Source organism: Urocitellus parryii, chromosome 10 (genome assembly GCF_045843805.1).
Source record: "Urocitellus parryii isolate mUroPar1 chromosome 10, mUroPar1.hap1, whole genome shotgun sequence".
Classification (NCBI taxonomy): Eukaryota; Metazoa; Chordata; class Mammalia; order Rodentia; family Sciuridae; genus Urocitellus; species Urocitellus parryii.
The window spans coordinates 86,585,344-86,606,481 of record NC_135540.1 but is presented as its reverse complement, the minus strand read 5'-3'; the positions used below and the strand labels follow the sequence as shown (position 1 = coordinate 86,606,481).

The window sequence follows — 21,138 nt, the reverse complement described above, 5'->3', positions numbered from 1 at the left end:
TTTGTAGCAACAGGGAATTCAGTCTCAGCTGGACAGTTATTATGTGGAGGTTTGTTTTCTACTGATTCACTTTCAAACTGGTGTGCTGCTGTGGCTCTTGCCCATGCTTTACAAGAAAATGCTACTCAGAAAGAACAGTTGCTCAGGGTTCAACTTGCTACGAGTATTGGCAACCCTCCTGTTTCCTTACTGCAACAGTGCACCAACATCCTTTCACAGGTAAAACATTGTAAGTTTGAGCTGTATGTTTTGATGCCAGTGATAAAACAATTTAAGGATGTCCTTAGAAGATGCACATGAAAAATACTTTCCTACTTTTTATTTCATTGTAACCAGAAGCAGTTTTGTGGAGAGGAAGCAATAAATATTTTTATATGACTAGTTTTACCAAATAGTTAGATAAGATCTGTTTCATGGTGAAAGCACAGTTTGGGGCAGAAAGGTGTTTTTTTGGCTTTTGTTTTCTTTTTGAAGTATTTACAGTGTTCTTGAATGTCATTTTCTCTTTCTGCTCAGTATCTGAATTCAGATCAGTTTATGAGAGAAGAATAAAGCAGTTCATAGCTATGTTCTGTCCCCTTTCTTTTCCCAAAGCAGTTGATCATACAGAAGTAAAACCCATTGCATTCACAGTTATTCAGTATACCCCTTCTGTGTTTGTGGGTTCTAAAGATCTTCATGTCCCCAACACATAATTATCCTAATAAGATGTAGAAAAACAAACATATTTGCATTCCTTTAGATTCTTAATGAGAATAACAAGCTTTGTTGAAATATGGGTGGTAGGACATTTAAAAATATCATTTACTTAATAATTTGTCCACATATACTAGCCTTGCTTTTCAATAGTTCAAGTTCATGCTTTAGCAGAACTGTAGTCAGAGTCACTCATGGAAAGTTAAAATGTGAATCAGTCTCTGTCCACTTTCTCTAGGAGTAGAATTAACCTCCCCATTCTCCTGTGATAATGCACTGTATTCTTCCTTAGTTTTTCATTTTGCCACACATTGAATTTTTCCTTTTTTTGAGCTTTTTGAATTTTATTTATTTATTTGTGTATTTATTTATTTATTGGTGATAGAGATTGAACCACTCTTGCATACTGAGCCCACACTCTGCCACTGAGCTTGCCACTCTAGACCATAACCCTTGTCTTGACCTTTTAAAGAAACATGAATGTCATCTATTGAAGTTAGAAGTGAAAGCTTAAAAATTAACTTGTAGAAAAAAAGGTGTCAATGTTTACATTGGTTTACTTCAACGGACTACTTATTACTTATCTCTTAGCGATTTAAAAAAAAAAACACCAAAATTTTCATATCTTTACTTAATTAATACTTGACATTTTTATGTTTGTTGAAACAGCTTTCTTAAGCTGAACAGTAATCTGATTGTTACTATCCACAAACATGTTTCCATATTATAATTATAATAAATGTATAATGAGAAATCCTAAAGATTTCTCAAGTGTCTTCCTCACTCTAAGTAATCACAGTGCTATAAAATCAACCTTTATCCTTTAAACATGTATCATCTTTCTACAAGAAAAGATTATAACTGTCCTGTTCCAAATTACTGGCTTGAATTTACAGAGACCAAAAAAGTAGTTGAGGGCTTTTTCTAGATTTATATTTTTTCAAAGTAGTAATATTTATGAGTAATTTTTAATGTATAATTTGCAGGGTGATAAGATCGACAGACGGGTATGTATCATGATTAAGCTTAGGCATTGTCCTCTTACAGCAAGGCTTTTCCTTTGTCTTGGGTTTTGCTGATTGGTTTTTTTAACTGCTTGTTTGAAGTTATATTCTACTCACACTTTTATGTGTCAACAAGTTTATCTCTGTCACAAGTGGCTTTCCAATTTTCTCCATGGGATATTGTAGTGGTGTTACTAAGAACTATGGGAATGAGAATCTAATGCTGTGTCCTGGTGCTTTCTCTGGTGATGCTTGCACTTTCTGGAATTCTCTTGGTTTTGGTTTTTTTGTGTTTTCCCCACAAGCTTGCTTCTTTATTTCCCCTGAAACTGTTTCAAAGGAAGCAAAATTTATGGTTAAGCATTTTGTCTTAATCAGTGTATGTTTGACTTTTCTGTTACTTATATTATTTAAAATATGCAGTAGTAAAATTTTTATAAATTGAATGACTTTAAATTAAATACTATGGATTGTTCTGGACATAATCCATATGCTACAACTACCATTGGGCGTTAGTTTTTGTTGTGATGAGGGAGAGTGTTATTTGTGTTTGGTTTGATTTTCTTTTGAGTGGCAAAAAATAAATGTACCTTACTTAATATCCATGTTTAGACATATTTCAGTTATACAATGTGGATAGTAATGATGAATGTTAAGAAGTGTATCTTTCTGCATAAGCATGATTTAACATGTAGTTATAATAACTCTTTCTGTCTCATTCACTCACATATACACATATTTGGCCCATTTCTTCTACCTGCAGTTTTGGTTTTTGTTTCTTTGGTGGTGCTAGTGCTCAAATCCAAGGGCCTCGTGCATGCTAAGCAAGCATTCTACCACAGAGCTATACTCCCAGGCTCAGAATTTTTGATATTAGGAAAATGTTTTATGAGTAAACATGTCAGTCATTTAAAAGGGAATTTGGGGGGAATATTGATTTACACAGTAAAATAAACAGACCATACATGTTCAGTCTGATGATTTTTTGATATTTGAGTGTACCTTTGTAATTAGCAACTATATAATATGGAAAACATTTTCATAATCCAAGAAAAAAGTTTTAGAATTTCCCTTCCTTACTAATTCTCTGTTCCAAGAGGCTACCACTAGAAAACCAATCTGATCATAATATGCTAGAACCTCATTTTAATTCTTGGAACACTGAAAGTTTAAAATACTAGCTTTTTATATTTTTATAAACAGTACAAATATATTACATTCAAAATGTACCTACTAGGGATGAGAAAAATTTTTACTTAGAAAATGTAATGGGAAAAACATAACAGCTTATTAGTTAAAGATTAGATGATTGAGCTTCAAATATTTTATTTGTAGTTTTCTTTCATTCTGTATAGTCATGATTTCTCATGACCAAACTCTCATATTACTCTGAAATTATAGTTTTGCCCTCCAATTGTTTTTCCAGATCTCCTCAGTGGTTCACACGCTGGTGGCTCTGAGAAGAGGAGTACAATTTTTTTTTGTATCTTATATTCTCTGCTCATTTTATACTAGATTAATATTTGTCTTTGATTTGATTTACATGTGTTTTTTGCTGGTATGTCATTTGTCTTTAGATCTTAATGTTTTTGTTTCAATTTTTTTTCTCAGACTTTTCTTTTATGGCTTCTGAATTTTTAAGTCATATTTAGAAAACCCTCCCCACTTTATGATTTTAAGAAATTTACCCATATTTTTATTGTAACTTGTGGGTTTTTTCTTTTTATTTAATTTTTTGTTCCATTTTTCTCAGCAAATTATGTAAGATATGGATCCACTGGTTTTTTGTTTGTTTGTTTGTTTTTTCCTAGATAGCCATCTAGTTGATCCAACTTTTTAAAAGTCACTTTGGAGATGGCATCTCACTGTATTGCCCAAGTTGGCCTCAAATCAAAAGGGTTTAAGCAATCCTCCCACCTCAGCCTCCTGTGTAGCTGCGACTACAGGTGCACAGCACCACCCCTGGCTACCTCAACATTTTTAAATTCTATCTGAAACCCACTTAGGGTTATATGGTACTTTTTTAATATACTGACTTCTCATTTGTGTATGAGCTGATTTCTGGACTTTTCTTTCTTGTCTCTCAGTTATTCTCTGTTCATGATCTATTATCCCTGCATTACTATTTTACAATTTTTTCACAGTGTTCCTAATTATTTTCACTTGTTTATTTTTCTACATAATCTTGGGAATCAGATTGTTTAGTTCCAGGAAAGAAAAAATCTTCTGGAACTCGGGGTGTAGCTTTTTGGTAGTATGCACTTAGCATACACGAGGCCCCCAGTTTTTTTTTTTTGGGGGGGGGAAGGCGATATTTTTGTTTGGCACATTCTTATATATACAAAATTCTTCTACATGCATTGTAGATATACTTGATATCTGCAAGTGGTTATCCTAAGTAGTAAACTATTTGTATGTAACCAGGGAGATAAACAAAACATTTAAATTTATAAATTGAGTAGTTGCAAGTTTTCTACAGTATGTAGTTAATTAAGAATGACTCAGTTTTTAACTTTCTAGCTTACATGAGTAACATTAAGATGCTTTGTGAGCACAGTAATGACATGAAGGAAAAGGTAAAAATAACACATGGTGTGAAAACTGAACTCATCTTAATGCTTACATGGTAAATCATTTGAAGAAATCCAGTTTGAATTTATTCAATTCAATAGTAAATATACCTGAAAATAGAAAGACCAAGATATTGACATTAAGGTTCATAAAGTTGGAACAGTCTGGGTTGTAGAAAATTTTAAAAACTCAGAGGTTTAGGCTGCGGATATAGCTCAGCCAGTAGAGAGCTTCCCTTTGCATGCACAAAGCCCTGGGTTCAATCCCCAGTATCAGAAAATGAAAACAAACAAACAAGAAAACAGTGGTTTATTCATTGTCTAAATCTTTGGATTGTCTAAATCTTATTATATTTTGGATATTTTCTGATAATTGCCTCAAAGTAATACATTACTATGCTGATTTTCATTATGCCAAACAAGTTTATTTTTCTTTAAAAAAAAAAAGTACAGGTTATAGTAGTACAAATATGGACAGCAGCAATGCTATGAACCAAGAATATTTCACATAGGAGTTGTAAATATGTTATATAAAAATTTAGAAAATTATAATTTGCTGGACATACTAATTTTCAATATTGTTTAACTATACTTGGAAGTAGTGCAGTTAGTGCTTCAGGGCACTTAGCTAAAACCCTTTCCCTTTTGATGATGTTTGTGATTTCTCATTATCTTGGCATGCTGTCACTGAGTTTTGTAGCATTTTTTTTTTTCTTGTTTGAGAATATATTCTCTCATAGACTTTGACTAAATGGTCAGTAGATTATTTGTTTTTCCCTTAATGGTTTTTTAAAAAGGTAGAAGTTTTCTTTTTATCAAGAACTTGTTTTTTAAATTCTGATTGAAATACCATAAATTTGCATACTTGTCTTGGGATTAGTAGATCTTTTTAAAGCCTCTAGTATCATAAATTTTTTTCTTATAAACCTACGTTTTCTATTAGGAGTATTTTAAATAGCCCAGTATATGCTCATGAACAAGAACCAATTCTAATTCTACATTCTAGTGGACATAAGAATGCATTCTTTTATTCAACTTTTAAAATCTGACTTCCCATCACACCTTTTGTATGATGTTAAAATTATTTTTATTCAAATAGACTTTAAGCTTGAAAAAAATTTAAAAATGGAAAGCTATTTTAACCAATTTATCTATTGCAGGGAAGTAAAATACAGACAAGAGTTGGATTATTAATGTTGCTTTGTACCTGGTTAAGCAACTGTCCCATCGCAGTCACACATTTTCTTCACAATTCAGCCAATGTTCCATTTGTATCCTTTATGTTTTAGTGACATGCATGTAAGTACTTACCTTACATAGTTTTAATTTCTTCTTCTTAGAAATAGCTCTGTTTCCAGGCTGGGGATATAGCTCAGTTGGTTGAGTGCTTCTGTTACATATGTAAGGCCCTGGGTTTAATCCCCAGCACAAAAAAGAAAGAAAAAGAAATAGCTCTATTTCCAAATTGTTTGAATTCTCAACAGTATTCATATGTTTAAATTATTATAGTTGTAATGATACTGGTTTAAGCTATGTGTCTTTGTGAATACCATTGTTTTTTTTTATGCTGGCTTGGATTATATACAGAGTTCCTTGTAAGAAATCTTACATGAAATGTATGTTAAATTCAAATTGCAAACAAACATATTCTAGATATTATGAATCATTAACCTCCTTAACAAAGATTTCAGCTTACTGGACAAATTGCAGAAAATCTTGGAGAAGAGGAGCAGTTGGTTCAAGGGTTATGTGCCCTTCTGTTGGGTATTTCAATTTACTTCAATGACAACTCACTTGAGAGCTATATGAAGTAAGTAAGGGCAGAATGACTCTCTAATGGCATCTGGAGATGATGATACTTTTTTTTTTTTTTTTCCTGCTGAAGTATAATTAAATCAAGCTTTTGTTATCAAGATTTTTTTAACATCTCAATATTTATCTCTGTAGAGAGAAACTAAAACAATTAATAGAGAAGAGGATTGGTAAAGAGAATTTCATAGAGAAACTAGGCTTTATTAGCAAGCATGAGTTATACTCCAGAGCATCACAGAAACCCCAACCGAACTTCCCCAGTCCAGAATACATGATATTTGATCATGAGTTTACAAAGCTGGTGAAAGAACTTGAAGGTAAGATGAGAAGATTTATACTAATATTTATTAAAAAGTAATTATGTTTGCGTATTCTGGAAACATGCAAATTTTGTAAGTCTACAAGTAGGATTTTTTATTTTTCCCTAGTGCTCGATCTAAAGCCTATTTAAAGACTTTTGGATTTCTCCTATGACTGCAAAGTTTATTTCTCTCGTGGAACTAGGCCATCTGTTTCTGCTGATTAAGTCTTAATAAAATAGTATTTAAAATGTTTAAAACAGCTGGGCACAGTGGCATATGCCTCTAACCCCAGCAACTTGAGAGACAAGAAGATCACAAGCTAGCCTCAACAATTTAGCAAGGCCCTAAGCAACTTAGTGAGATCCTGTCTCAAAATAAAAAATACAAAGGGCTTGGAATGTGGCTCAGTAGTAAAATGTCCCAGGATTCAATCCCCAGTACCAAAATAAAGAAACAAAATGTTTAAAATTGCTGGGAGTGTGGCTCAGTGGCAAGGAGTGTTTAGCAAGTGTAAGATTATAGGTTTCATTCCTAGCGCCATAAAAATAAACAAAAAAAGTTTAAAACAAATTTTAAGTAAGCTTTCTTTTATAGGTGTTATTACTAAAGCTATTTATAAGTCAAGTGAAGAAGATAAGAAAGAAGAGGAGGTAAAGAAAACTTTAGAACAGCATGACAATATTGTGACTCACTACAAAAATATGATTCGTGAACAAGTAAGTACTAAGGAATTGTATTCTCTTATTACTTATTATTCTCTTACATCTTATTATTATTAGGTACTTTCTACTTTAGGGAAAAAAATTTAAGGGGATTTCAAATGAAAGAGAAGTTAGAAAGTAAAATTCATTATTTTTTAAAGCATCTGAGTATTCAGTAAATTCAGCACCTGATATGTGCTAAACGTTTGGCAGGATATTGTGGGTTCATGATTCAGCATATTCCCACACCAATCCCAGGAGGAGACAAATCTATAAGTAAATAATTGTAGTATACATATTATAGCATATGAAGTCCAGTAATAGAGATGATCAAAGGTATGGCAGCACTGAGAGGTATCTGACTTAGCTAGGTAGGAGCAGAAGCCTGTAGAATCAGAAGCTGAGTCCTAGAGGGATGCCTAATAATAAGCCATGGGAAAAGAGAGATAAAGAAGAGAGGTAAGGATGACAGTGTAAGTTTAACTGCAGTGCCCTTGGTGTGCACATAGAATACTCTATTAGCTGTGTAAAGAAGAAATTTTGAGAGGTAAGGATAGATAGGAGGAGGGAGCCCAAGAAGCAAGTTATTGTGGTAGATTAGGTAGAGTAGGAAATAGAGTACTGATGGTAACTATTATGGTGCCAGTGACTACCCTTTTTTGTTTACTGTGTTCTATGAGCTCATTCAGCATGTTTTAAACACTGTTTAATTTGGCCAGGAGCTGTGGCACATGCCTATAATCCTAGCAGCCGAGGAGCTGAGGTAGGAAGATTGCAAGTTCAAATCTAGCCTCAGCAACTTAGCGAGACCCTGTCTCAAAAAATAAAAATGGAGGGGATATGGTTAAGTGCCCCTGGGTTCTATCCTTGGTACAGAAAAAAAAAAAAAAAAAAACTGTTTAATTAAATTTTCACAACACCCCTAGGAAGTAGTTTTTATCTTTAGGATAAATGAGACAGAGAATTTCAGTGTGCCCCAGGTCTCTTAGTTACTGGTTGAACAGAATTCAAATATATGTATGTTAGTGAGACATACTATGTGGTATGAAGAGAATAGACTTGAGAAATGTGGAAGCTAAAGAACAAAAACTTAAGCAGGATGTGATAAGATTTGGAGGCAGATGTAAAGATGCCAAGAGGGTCAAATGTGATTCTTAAATTTTTATCTTGGATAACTGAATAGATGATACAGAGTGAGTTAGTATAAGAGAAGAAACTGATGTATTTGGGTAACGATGAATTAAGTTGAAACTACATTTTCGGAATCATCAGATGACATTTTCAAGATACTAATAAACTTCTACTTCTTAGATTATATTGAGCACTTTAAACCTTTTCCTTTATAATGTGTTTCTTGATTTTTATTTTTATTTAATTTTTTATCATGGAATATACCTTGACAGGAATTCTAGAAAGTGTTTCAATAAAATCTTAAAAATAAGATTATTTAAATTGTTAAAGTTGCAGTATCATAAAAAATGCATGTATGACAGCACATGTAGGGCAAGTTCATCTCCTTCCTTGCATGTTATTTTCTTCCCCACCACCTATGTTATTGAGATTGAAATTTGAAGAAAGAATGAAAATATTGTGGTATCTTTAGCATTCAGTCTCAGCTTTTCAATTTATAAGCAAATCAATAAACTAGAATCATCTTGATCAAAATTTGAATCATCAGCTACCCATGGTTATTAGTATTTTTCATCTATGTCTTGGTAGAAATGTGGAGTCATGTGGTGAGGTTGTAGTTCAGTGATAGAGAGCTTGCCTAGCATGTGTGAGGCACTGGATTTGATTCTCAGCACCGCATATGAATAAATAAATAAAATAAAGATCTCTCGACAACTAAAAAAAATTTAAAAAAAAAGAAATGTGGAGTCATTTCTAGGCAATAAATTTAATATTTTTGGAATGATAGATAAATAAATAAATACATAAATAAATAAATACATACATACTTGGAATGGGATATGTAGCCTTTTTGGGACCAAAAAGTACATTTTTTTTGGAAGAAGAAAAGAATGATTTGACACATTTACTATCATGACTCATCTTTAAAAATGTTAATTTTATATATTCTCGCCACTTAAACTAAGATATTTATTTTGATGATATTTATCATTTTGAAAAATGGAAAGCAACATCAGTATAAAAAACACTCAACATAATTTATATTGCATCTACTTGATCAGATATTAAGTGAGCACTAAAAATCATGATTGGACCTGGTGCTGTGGCACACACCTACAATTCCTGTGGCTCAGGAGGCCAAGGCAGGAGGATTAAAAGTTCAAAGCCAGCCTCGGCAATTTAGTGAGGTGCTAGGTAACTCAGTGAGACCCTGTCTCTAATAAAATATAAAAAGGGACGGGGTTGTGGCTCAGTGTTTAAGCGCCCCTGGATTCAATCTTCCACTCGCCTGCAAAAAGAAATTACGATTGGGAAAGTATTAGCAGTGTGATTAGATAGTACATTTAAATATTAAATGTTACAGCCAGGCATCATGGCACACATCTGTAATCCCAGCAGTTCAGGAGGCTGAAGCAGGAGGATCACAAGTTCAAGGCTAGCGACAGTAGCTTATCAAGACCATGTCTTAAAATAAAAACTAAAAGGGGCTGAGGTTGTATTTCAGTAGTAAAGTACCCCTGGGTTTAATCCCCAGTGCCAAAAAAAAAGAAGAAGAAGAAGAAAATAAAAAAATAAATGTTAATAAAATTACATATGGACTCATTCTGACAAGTTTAAAAAAATGGATTGGAAGAAAATAAATACATCCAATTCCAACTATAGGTGTATTAGTGTGGTAAGAGTTGGAAGCTTTTTTAATCTTCTGTTTTGTTCATGATTATCTTTTACTATTAAAAAATAAAATTGATGTATATACACACACACACACACACACACACATCTTCATATACTAAGTTTCTTAAATATTTGGGTACAAATTTTCTTAAATGTTTTGATGGACTTTAAAGTGGAGTTTATTTTCCATGATTTTCCCCCATAATTACAGTGAGATTGTAAACTGGGCTATATATTTATTAATTGGACTCTGCTTGAAATCTTATAGTTCTGCTGCATGTTAATTGGCTTTGGTTAATTTATTAATGTATTACTGTTTAATTACAGAATGATTTTGGAAGTATTTGGAATACTTTATCATACCGACCCCAAATGACCTCTGTATTTTAAATTGTTCATCTACTTAGAGCTACAAATTCTGTTGGAATTGTTTTGTTTTACAGGATCTACAACTTGAGGAATTAAAGCAGCAGATTTCTACATTAAAATGTCAAAATGAACAGCTCCAAACAGCAGTCACACAGCAAGCATCTCAGATTCAGCAGCAAAAGGATCAGTATAATCTTCTTAAAGTACAGCTAGGTAAGTATAACTACACATCAGCATTATTGTGTCCAGGTCATTATCTCCTCAAGAGCTTGACAAATCAAAAGGATTTTTTCTCTAGATTTGTCTTTCTTTAACCTTAATCATTATGACAAAAAATGTAAATCAGATTTTAAAGCAAAATGTTTTGGTAACTAAGTGTAGTTAAGACTAGATCTTTAAAATTTGAAGTCTAGGACCCTTGATACCTGTTTGATTATCTGACCCATTGGCTGTCAACCACAATTGCATGTTAGAATCTTGAGAAACTTTTAAAAACATACAAATGTTGAAACCCCACTGGAGTTTCTGATTTGATTAGTCTAGGTTTGGATCTGGGCATCAATAATTATTCTAAGCTCCCTTGGTGATTTTAATATATAGCCAGTTGAGAATAACTAATCTAATCTTTCAACTTTCTCATCTGCAAAATGGAAATAGTAAAATTTGTGTCATCTGAGAATTAAATGAAATTTTATGTATGTGTTTGTGTGCTTGTATGTATGTTTGTATGTATGTAGTTCTAGTTCAGTCTCTAGCAAATAGTCAGAGTCATCTGTTTGTAAATAATATTATCCTAATAATATTTGTGATTGGAATGCTGGTTACTTAGAAATATGAAGTTTGTTTTATGTATACAAGGGTGACTAAATATTTCAGGAAAAAAAAATTTCTTCCTGTATTTAGGACAATATGTCAGGTATTGTAGCCCATATATAAAGTTATTCCTCTGGGAAGAATTTTTAAAGGGACTTTATTTTACATTCATTGTTAGAATTGAAATTGAAACTACTCTAATTCTTTTTTTTAATTATTTTTTATTCTAATTTGTTATTTACGACAACAGAATGCATTAGAAACTAATTCTTAATCATAAATCACCAAATCATACAATTTAGGCAAAACTATGTATTTTCCTGCTAGAAACCCTGGAAGTATCATTAGTTCTCTATTTTTATCAATAAAAAATGAGATGCAAAGATGAGATGTGATTGCAAAATTACTGCCAAATTGAGATAAAGAAGTTATAGTTAAATCTCATATTAATCTATTTTCAGTCTTCTGGTTCAAAAATGAAAAACTTTCATTTTATGCTAGCTTTTTAAATTTTTTTCCATCTAATAGGAAAAGACAATCAGCATCAAGGTCCTTACAATAATGGGGCTCAGATGAATGGTATTCAGCCAGAAGAAATTAGTAGATTACGAGAAGAGATAGAAGAGTTAAAAAGTAATCGAGAACTTTTACAAACCCAACTTGCTGAAAAAGACTCTTTGATTGAAAATTTGGTAAGTAAAAATATAAATGAATAAGAAGTTGAGAATAATTCTCATTCTCTTGATTATTCATTTTGTTATGTTTGTAGAGTACTGGGGATTGAACCCCTGGCCTATACATGGTAAGTGGGCACTCTGCCACTGAGCTACATCCTGAGCACTGTTTATTTTGCTGGAACCCTTATGCCGAAGTATCATACATTAAAATTTTAGAATATGAACTTTGAAGTTAGACTGTCTAAGCTTCAGTGCTTCCTAAGTAATTTAATTTAAGCAGCAAAGTAAACCTCTTTAAACTTGTTTTCTAATTTATAAATTGTTGGAGGTAATGTCTGTCTCATTGTTGTGAAATTTAAATGAGATAACTCTTTTATTTATTTTTTTAATATAGTTTTTAGTTGTAGATAGACCCAATATCTTTATTTTTATGTGGTGCTGAGGATGGAACCCATGGCCTCATGCATACAAGGCAAGCACTCTTACCACTGAGCTACAACCCCAGCCTGAAATAACTCTTTTAATACATAAACTTATTAGCTATGAAGAAGTCATAATATGGGTTGAAATTTTATCTTGCATAAAAAAATTAACATTGATGTGAAAGTTTTGGGTAAACATTTGTAAGGTAGAGTTTATGTGTGTACAGTTCTGCTTTTGTTTTTTTCCTTTCTCATTAAATTGTTTTTATTTCATAGTTCATTTCTGTTTTCCTTGTAGAAATCTTCCCAAACTGCTTCTGACATGAATGAACAGTCTTCAACTAAAGATTCTGAACAAATTGCAGAATTAAAACAGGTAATTTTCCTGTCCAGAAAGTTGGAATTGGAAAAGAGTAAACTAGCATATATCTCAGATGACTCCAGCTGAAAAACAAAATAACTTTTTTTCATGGTAATAACTAAATAATGTAGTAATTGGAAGAAAAACTTAGAAAATTATCAGGCTCATTAGTATATCACCACTAAACAGATTTTGTTTGGGGGTTTTTGTTTTGAAGTTACCTTTTCTCTCACTTCTTCATTCCATCATTTCCCTCTTATTATTAAAAGGAATTTTCTTTAAAAAATTCAAACAATACTAATATTAGAACCCAGGACTGACTTCCTCCTCTGTCAGCTAGCTGACCTTAGTGCACTCGTCTGAGAGAGGAGAAACTGTCCATAGATTGTGACTTATTTTTATAATGTCTGCATACTTCAGAGTAGATTCTAAAATCAGGTCTTTTTTATTTTTCAAATCACCTTCACTAAGGATTTTCAGATCTCCAGTATGTCCATAATGTTTTGCTTGTGTGGGGAAGATTAATAATGCTATTTGGGTTTTAGAAAGTCTACCTATTATAGAACTGTCTCAAAATGTAAAGAAATTAAGTATACATATTACATATTAAGGTTACATATTACATATGACTTTATATTACATATAAGGTTACATATTAACCTTAATTTGTAAATCCCAAGTAAAAACTTTATTATTTAATTATGTGACCCAGTAAAACTTTGATGTGATATTTTCACAGAAGAAAATTATCTTTTAGTTTTGTATTTTTTCCAATTTTCTTTTATAAACTTTAGATTGTTAAAAATACACATTTTTAAAAATGATGGTTTTGTTAACTAGTAATATAGGCTTTTGTTAATTGTAATATATATCATTAAATACTGTGTAAAAAGAAAACAAAAATGATCTATAATGTTACTATCCATATAACTCATTTTGAGGACTAAAAAACCAGGAGAGTTAAAGAAAAACCACATATACACCTAACAGAAATTTTAAAGAAAACAAGAAAAAAGATTTTTTTATATGCCTGCATTCTGCTGCCTACTCAATGGTGACAAACATTATAAATGTCCCAGGTGGGGGACATTTCCTTATAACTCCTGGTTAAAAAACCACCATTTTAATTGCTTTTCTTTTATTGTATTTTTGTGGGATAGGGAAGAAAAGGATTAAAAACATTGGGAAGTTCATTATTATAAGCTTTCAGTTAACACATTTTCACCGTAGTATTATTTTATCTGTGTTTGAACAGTGAACCTCCAGTTTGAGAGGGTAGGGTCAAGAAAGGAAATCATTTTTTTAAGATTTATTTCTGTAAACATATATTTCCTTGATGAAATTAATACTGCTTAATGGTATGATTCAACTTCTTTTGTTTCTTAGGAACTGGCAACTTTAAAGTCTCAATTAAACTCACAATCTGTAGAGATCACCAGACTACACACAGAAAAGCATGAGCTGTTACAGAAAATGGAAGCATTTGTACGTGAATTTTTTTTTTTTTTCCTCTGAAAGGTAGTAAACACAGAGTGATATATTATTTCTCAGCCTCAATGAAAAAGAAGCAGATTCATCAGATTGCACCTTCTCTTTAGATCACTCATTAGCCAGAATTCTAGTAACATAGGCTTCCTGACCAGAGAGGCAGTCATTTTGTAGACAAGATTCTCCAAGTTTTTAGTGAATGGTTTATTTTGCTAGTATTACATCCTATCTCTGCCTGCTCCAGTCAAAATGATCAGAAACCTTGTTGGCTTCCCCTGTAGTTCATAGGACTCCAAGCCATTAGATAAGAGGGTCTTCCACAGATGCTTTTTGGATAACTTCATCTCTCTTTCTGGTATTTGCTGAGCTGGTTGATTGGTTCCATTAATCACACATATAATCCCTAAAAGTTCTCCAAACTTTGATGTTTCCAAAATATGCCTTCTTATGTTTTGCAATATAGATAGGCAGAATTTTCCAAATCTTCAAGTTCCGACTCTTTTTGCCTAGCCATTCCTTTGTCAATTTGTCTCTCATTTACATTTTACTCTTGGCAGCAAGTTGAAATGAGGCTTTATCTCAGCTAAATATCCAAGTTTCTAACCTTAAAGTTCAATATTTTTACAAAACACTAGGACACAATTCAGCACAAGTTCTTTTCCACTTTATAACAAGAACTGCCTTTTCTCTGATTCACAATGACATGTTTCTCATTTTCACATGTTTCTCATTTTCATCTGAGACCTCACCAGAAGTACCTTTAATGTTCATATTTCTTTCAACATTCTGTTCAGGATAGCACATGTGTATCTCTGAAGATCATAAAAGCTTTCTTTATAGCTTTTCTTTCTGAGCCCTCACCAGAATCCTTTTATGTCCATATTTACACCAACAGTCACTTTGAGGTAATTCAGGCTTTAACTAATATGCACCACAAAACCCTTTGAGCTTCTTACTCATTATCTAGTTCCAAAGCCATTTCCACGTTTTTAGATATTTGTTGCATTAGCACTTCACTTCCTGGTATTTTATGGGAATAGAATTTAAGACTTTGATTTAATAGCATCTACTATAGTACTTTAAAAAATTCTTGCATTTTGCCAATTAATGTCCTTTGGCTCAATTTATCATCTACCTATTTGTCTTATCTGAAACGACAGCGTAGACCCATGGTACAGGATGTAGACCCATGGTACAGGAAGTTTATGAGGGAAAAGCTTTGAAAAAATAATTTCTGTTTATTATATATTGTGTTATAGCTTCACTGGAGCTGCCTCATTAATTACTTTTCTAGGCTGACCTTGAGGAAGCTTATTAGCCCAGCCTTCCTCATACTCTGATAAGATCTAATGCTGCTCCAGATGGGGACGGCTCCTCTGTCAGTGAAGAGTACTTTGTTGCACAAAAATATACGAAGAGTTATATTTTCTGTAGTTGGAAATAAAATTTCAAAACAACAAGATTAAATTACCACTTTGAGAGTTCATACTGTTTATAACTTCCAAAAAACAGTTGTTGTTTTTTTTTCCAATTTCTACTTTCAGACAAAATCCATTCCTGTACAAGGAGAAAATGAGTCTATAATAGCTTCTAAAACTACTGATGTAGAGGGAAGACTATCAGCATTACTACAAGAAACTAAAGAATTGAAGGTTGGTTTTTGGTAAAACTATTTATTATGTTTAGTATGATATGAGCACTAGAACATTTGATTTTATTTCACTTAATCTCAGATCCTTAGGTTTATGAAGAAAGCTGATGGGATGTAATTTTATCATAACATTACCATTCATGTTTTGATGACCAAAGATGTCATAAAGATTTTTTAATGCTGTTTCAAATGATGGTATTGAATACTTGAAATAGAAGTTTATGTACATGTACAACAAAAGTAAAATTCATTGAAAATATTTAAGTTTCTTGTCAATATCAATATCTAATCACAATAACAAAGTAAGGAATACAAACTTGGCTAATACACAAGCCAAATTCAGGCTGAAGAACACAGGAACATTAAATTCTGATAGTCTGTTATAGAGACTTCAGAATAAATAAATGCAGAAAGGAATAAGGTGACTGATAAAAAATAAAAGGCATGAAGGGAAAAATACAAAAGGAAAAATAAAGTATAATTATGCTTTTTGGATTGTGATCATATTGTTTTATTTTATTTTATTTTATTTTATTTTATTTTAAAGAGAGAGTGAGAGAGAGAGAGAGAGAGAGAATTTCCAATATTTATTTTTTAGTTCTCGGCGGACACAACATCCTTGTTGGTATGTGGTGCTGAGGATCGAACCCAGGCCGCACGCATGCCAGGCGAGCGCGCCACCGCTTGAGCCACATCCCCAGCCCCATATTGTTTTATTTTTAAACCATGGATTTTATTTTAAACTATTATTCTTTCTCACTTAATTCTATGATGTGAACTTTTTTGGGTACTGGGGATTTAACTAAGGGGCACTCGACCACTGAGCCACATCCCCAGCCCTATTTTGTATTTTATTTAGAAACAGGGTCTCACTGTTTGAACTCCCCATCCTCCTGCATCAATCTTCTAAGCCACTGGGATTACAGGCGTGCACCGCACCTGGCAACTTTTTTTTTTTTAACTTGAGTTTTTGGTTCTAATTCTGATGGTAACCAGACTTCTGCTGTGAAATATTTTGTTTCTTTGTTTATTCCTCTGATTGGTATTGCTTTTTTTATTAGGATTTTTTGAGGAATAGCTAACTACATTTTCAATATTAATCTATTTTTCACAGTAACCATCTTCAATGAATAGTCTAAAAATTCTCATGTTACTGGATGTATATGTTTTAAGTCTCATGTATCTTCAACTCCCACCCCTAAATGCCTCAGATTGGACCAGCATAGTGATTTGTCACAGGAAGAAACTATTTGTTAAAAATCTAGCACAGTAAATACTAACTTCAGATTATTGACTTTCACCTTTTTCTAGAATGAAGTTAAAGCTCTGTCTGAGGAAAGAACTGCCATTAAAGAGCAGCTGGATTCATCAAACAGCACTATTGCCATTTTACAAAATGAGAAAGACAAACTACAGTTGGAAGTTACAGATTCTAAAAAAGAACAAGATGATCTCTTGGTGCTGTTGGCCGATCAAGATCAGAAAATATTGTCATTGAAGAATAAACTCAAGGATCTTGGTCATCCAGTAAGATAGAAATGTTTCCAGAAATGATTTGTATTATATTTCTTTGTGAACATTTAAAAAATTTTTAACACAGCATGGAAAAATTGTTCCTTTATTATAGGTATTGTTATGTGGATTTATGAATAAGGTATTATCTACATTTCTTTCACTATTCAGTGAGTTGGTTTAAGACACAGATTAAATTTATTTTCCAGCACTTTAGACTATTTTCTTTTGGACCATGACCTAAAAAGTGAATTAATTTGATAACTCCTGTGATAACAAGACTCTGAGCACCCAAGTGGACCATCATCTTTGTCATGTTTGGTTCAGATTTGCATGTGGAGATGTAATTTATTAGTAAAGTTAACTGATATATCTCATTTGTGTTAAAAATGACAGGGAATCTTGAGCATTAAATCAAGGACATCAGATGGTGTATATTCTACTATAATTACTAAAACAGAATACATGTATACATTTATCATGTATATTATATCTGAGTTTGAACAGATTTCCATAGTATTAAATTTATATTTTCCCTTTAGATTGAAGAAGAGGATGAACTTGAATCTGGAGATCAAGACGATGAGGATGATGAAAATGAAGATGGTATCAAGGACCAGGATCATATCTAACTCTAAAATCTCTAGGAATAATAGACATTATATTGTAATTTTGAAGATGGAATCTTAAGAGTGTTTTGGTTTGCCTCTACAGGAAATAAAGATTTAGAAACCAAGTGGAAAACATTGACTAATAAAACTATTGATGTATTTTTTAATTTTGCCACCCATGTTGAAAACCCTAAAACTCTCTACAGAACACCCATTTTATTTAAATTCATCTAATCTGTCCCAAAATATAATTTGTGAAGACAAATGCTCAAGCGCACACAAAACCATTTGAAGGCATGTGGTGGCAGTGCTATTGGCCTTATTAGTTCATTGGTTGTTTACTTTTCAGAATTTGTGGCTTTTAAATACTAACACATTTGATTTTTACGTATTGGATTGGAATCATTGTTTCTAAATTGAGCATTTGAGCTCTTAGCTAATGATTTCCTTTTATAGAAAGGAAATTTACTTAAAGGCAAGATAGTCTGGGCATGTGTTATCAGCACTTGGTGGCATGTGACTCCCAAGATGAGCAGGAGAGGGCAATAGAGAATGAGTGCTTTGACACCTGATGTGGCTGTATTTTGTACCTCTGAAGAAAGAAGGGTTCTGACACAGTGATGTGGAGGGAGGTTCTGATAAATTTTTGCAGCAGTGTATTAATACAGTTGGTTTTCTTTTTATTTTAAGCTAAATATGGAAGATAAATTACAAGTTAATAGCTCATACAATTCAGTTTAGTATTGTTTGGTTATTATAAATGATATGTTCCTAGTTTTAAAAAGACCCAAACTATGATTTATATAATTTATTGGCATTTTTGCTGAGTAGGTTTAAGTCAGATAATAGATTTTTAAAAAGCAGATGAAGCAATTTGTCAAAATTTAATGTTTTCGTAATAAAAATAGATATTATGTTCACTTAATCCATGGTCACGGTTCCTTATTTTTTAAACTTTGAGAAAATTGTTTTATTCTTTTGTTGTTCTTTTTAGATATACATGATAATAGAGTGTATTTTGACATATTACACCTACATAGAGTATAACTTATCCTAATTAGGATCCCATTCTTGTGGTTATAAATGATGTAGAGTTTCACTGGTCATGTATTCATATATGAACATAAGAAAGTTATGTCTGATTCATTCTGTTTTCCTATTCCCATCGCCTGTTTTATTCTTAATAAAGGGTGAGCTCAATGTAAATGGAAAGACTTTTGTTACTAGTTGTACATTACTATGACTGAACATTAAAAGCAATCTTTGTCGCGACCCCTTGCCCGCAAGGAAGACGCAACTCGGGAATCTTCTCTCAGCAGTTTATTCAGGTCCTTGATACTTTTCTTCTTAACCCCTGGATGCCCCTCCCAGCCTTAATAAAGCACCTCAAGCCCCAATGCGAAGCTGCCACGTGGACTTTTCTCATAGGGTGCCAAGTCACAGCGTGCCAACTCATTCTGATAAGGAGTTGTTTGTCACAGACTACAGGGGAAACCAGCGCCATCTTGTAATGGCGGCCACAGTTCACAGAAACGGCTCACCACAAATCTTATTTCAAACTAACAATTAGGATTCCATAAGATGGGAAGAAACTAGTTGTAGAAACTACGGGAGTGGGGGAAGAAATTTGAGAAGGGTTTGTCTGCTTCTACATTCAGCATTAGAATTCTTAGTAATGATTCTCTTTTAAAGAAATGGATTCAAAGGCAAAATAGCCTGGGCTGCTTGGTGATTTATCATCTGCCTTCTGGGTTTGGGAATAGTTTGAGCAGTTCACTATGGGGCACAAACTTTTGAAAGAGAAGTATTCTTCACCTGTCTCAAAAAAGAAGATGACTGTGTTACAAAGAGCCAGTGTATGCTTCACTGTGCCCCCCCACCACCAAAGACCTTCAGAAAGAAACATCTACAAAATCAGTGCTGGTGGTATGTGCAACTTAGCCCTCAGATTGTCCTGGAGTGGAAAGAGGAAGTCTCAGATGCACAGTTCATCCTGGAACCAAAAGGGGCATCTTTACCCCATGGCCCCAGCCATGATTTTTTGCCTGGATAGAATCCGCTACTGCATCTGCATTGAGGATTTTCTTCCCACAGGCTTCTCAGCCAATAAATGATGAAGCAGAAATGCTAAGCCAGGCATATTCCTCGGGGACAAAGAACTGTCCTGTCCAGCCTCTTGGAACCTCACTCTGCATGCAGAGTTTATAGTTTACTCAAAGACTCATGGTGACTCGTGGGTTTCTGGAAGTGTTCTCTACTTTGCACCTGTCACTACAGTACAGAAACTCACAAATTCAGCTGTCTCAGCTTCCCCAAACTAATTCACTAACAACAAATTGCCATGTTTGTGTGGGGTTTTCTTTATTTGCTGTCCAGTCTTAAAGTACCTCTGGTCAGAAAATGGGAAGATGAAAAATTGATTTGTTTTCACTCTAGGGAATTGCAGTCTTGTACTGCCAATCACTTAATCTATTAAAAAAAAAACACTTTAAATGCATTTCGACCAGTTTAATTGTTGTTGGTGGCAATAGAATCAGTCTGTTACCAGCTAATCATCATAGCTGATAGCAGAAGCTCCAAAAATAACCTCCAGTAAGTATTTATAACACTACCATAAAACTATTACAATAATAGTAGTTAACATTTATTGAGATGTTCTATTTAAAGGTCATTAGTCAGTATTTTACATATTTTAAGTCAGTCTTCACAACAACCTTATCAAGTTGGTACTACTATTATCCCCATTCAACTAATAAGAAAATTGAAGTTTACAGAGGTTAAATAATGGTTGCCAGATAAAATGCAGGATGCTCAGTTAAATTTGAAATTAAGATCATTAAAAATTTTAGTATATATTATGCAATATTTGGGACATACTTACACTAAGTATTTCTGTTAAATGAAATTCAAATTTAACTGGCTATCATAGTTTGCTAAATCTGGCAACCCAAAACTACTCACTTCTGTATAAGGACTTGGAACCCAGCAGTCTAACTTCAAAATTCATATTCTTAACCCTAATGCTGTTCTATCAGTAGTAATTACTACATGTGAACTAGATTCTTGTTCAAATCAATCAGGTCTGTAGTTTTGGGGTTTTCTAAATTCAATATTAGAAATGCCACGCTGAGGGCGTTAAAAAAGAATGTTTGGCTGCTCTACCAGAAATTGAGAGACAAGCATTCAGAACTAGTACATCCTCAATAACTAGTAGAGGAGCTATTCATCATCATAATTGCTGTTGATAATTAATAATATTGTTATATTTAATAAAGCTATTTTTGATACCTTGTCAACTGTGATGAGTAAACTGTTAAATGGCCCTATCACCATAAAACTGGTAA

At 33.0% G+C, this 21,138-nt stretch overlaps 1 protein-coding gene across 2 annotated transcripts in view; it reads left to right on the top strand.

Annotated features, from left to right (window-relative positions):
• Nucleotides 1-20,962, top strand: part of Uso1 (USO1 vesicle transport factor) — a 73,711-nt gene extending 52,749 nt beyond the window's left edge. Inside the window, exons 13-25 of one of the 2 annotated variants that reach the window (XM_077803217.1) lie at nucleotides 8-219; nucleotides 1,683-1,703; nucleotides 5,431-5,541; nucleotides 5,962-6,080; nucleotides 6,218-6,399; nucleotides 6,979-7,100; nucleotides 10,334-10,472; nucleotides 11,601-11,764; nucleotides 12,470-12,547; nucleotides 13,919-14,017; nucleotides 15,565-15,672; nucleotides 16,983-17,198; nucleotides 17,726-20,961. In XM_077803217.1, coding sequence (XP_077659343.1) covers nucleotides 8-219; nucleotides 1,683-1,703; nucleotides 5,431-5,541; nucleotides 5,962-6,080; nucleotides 6,218-6,399; nucleotides 6,979-7,100; nucleotides 10,334-10,472; nucleotides 11,601-11,764; nucleotides 12,470-12,547; nucleotides 13,919-14,017; nucleotides 15,565-15,672; nucleotides 16,983-17,198; nucleotides 17,726-17,815 — 1,661 coding nt within the window. In that variant the 3' untranslated portion in view covers nucleotides 17,816-20,961. Of the gene's footprint in view, nucleotides 1-7; nucleotides 220-1,682; nucleotides 1,704-5,430; nucleotides 5,542-5,961; nucleotides 6,081-6,217; nucleotides 6,400-6,978; nucleotides 7,101-10,333; nucleotides 10,473-11,600; nucleotides 11,765-12,469; nucleotides 12,548-13,918; nucleotides 14,018-15,564; nucleotides 15,673-16,982; nucleotides 17,199-17,725 lie in introns of both variants that reach the window. The other variant, XM_077803218.1, reaches the window with a different exon arrangement.
• The last annotated feature ends 176 nt before the right edge of the window (nucleotides 20,963-21,138 follow it).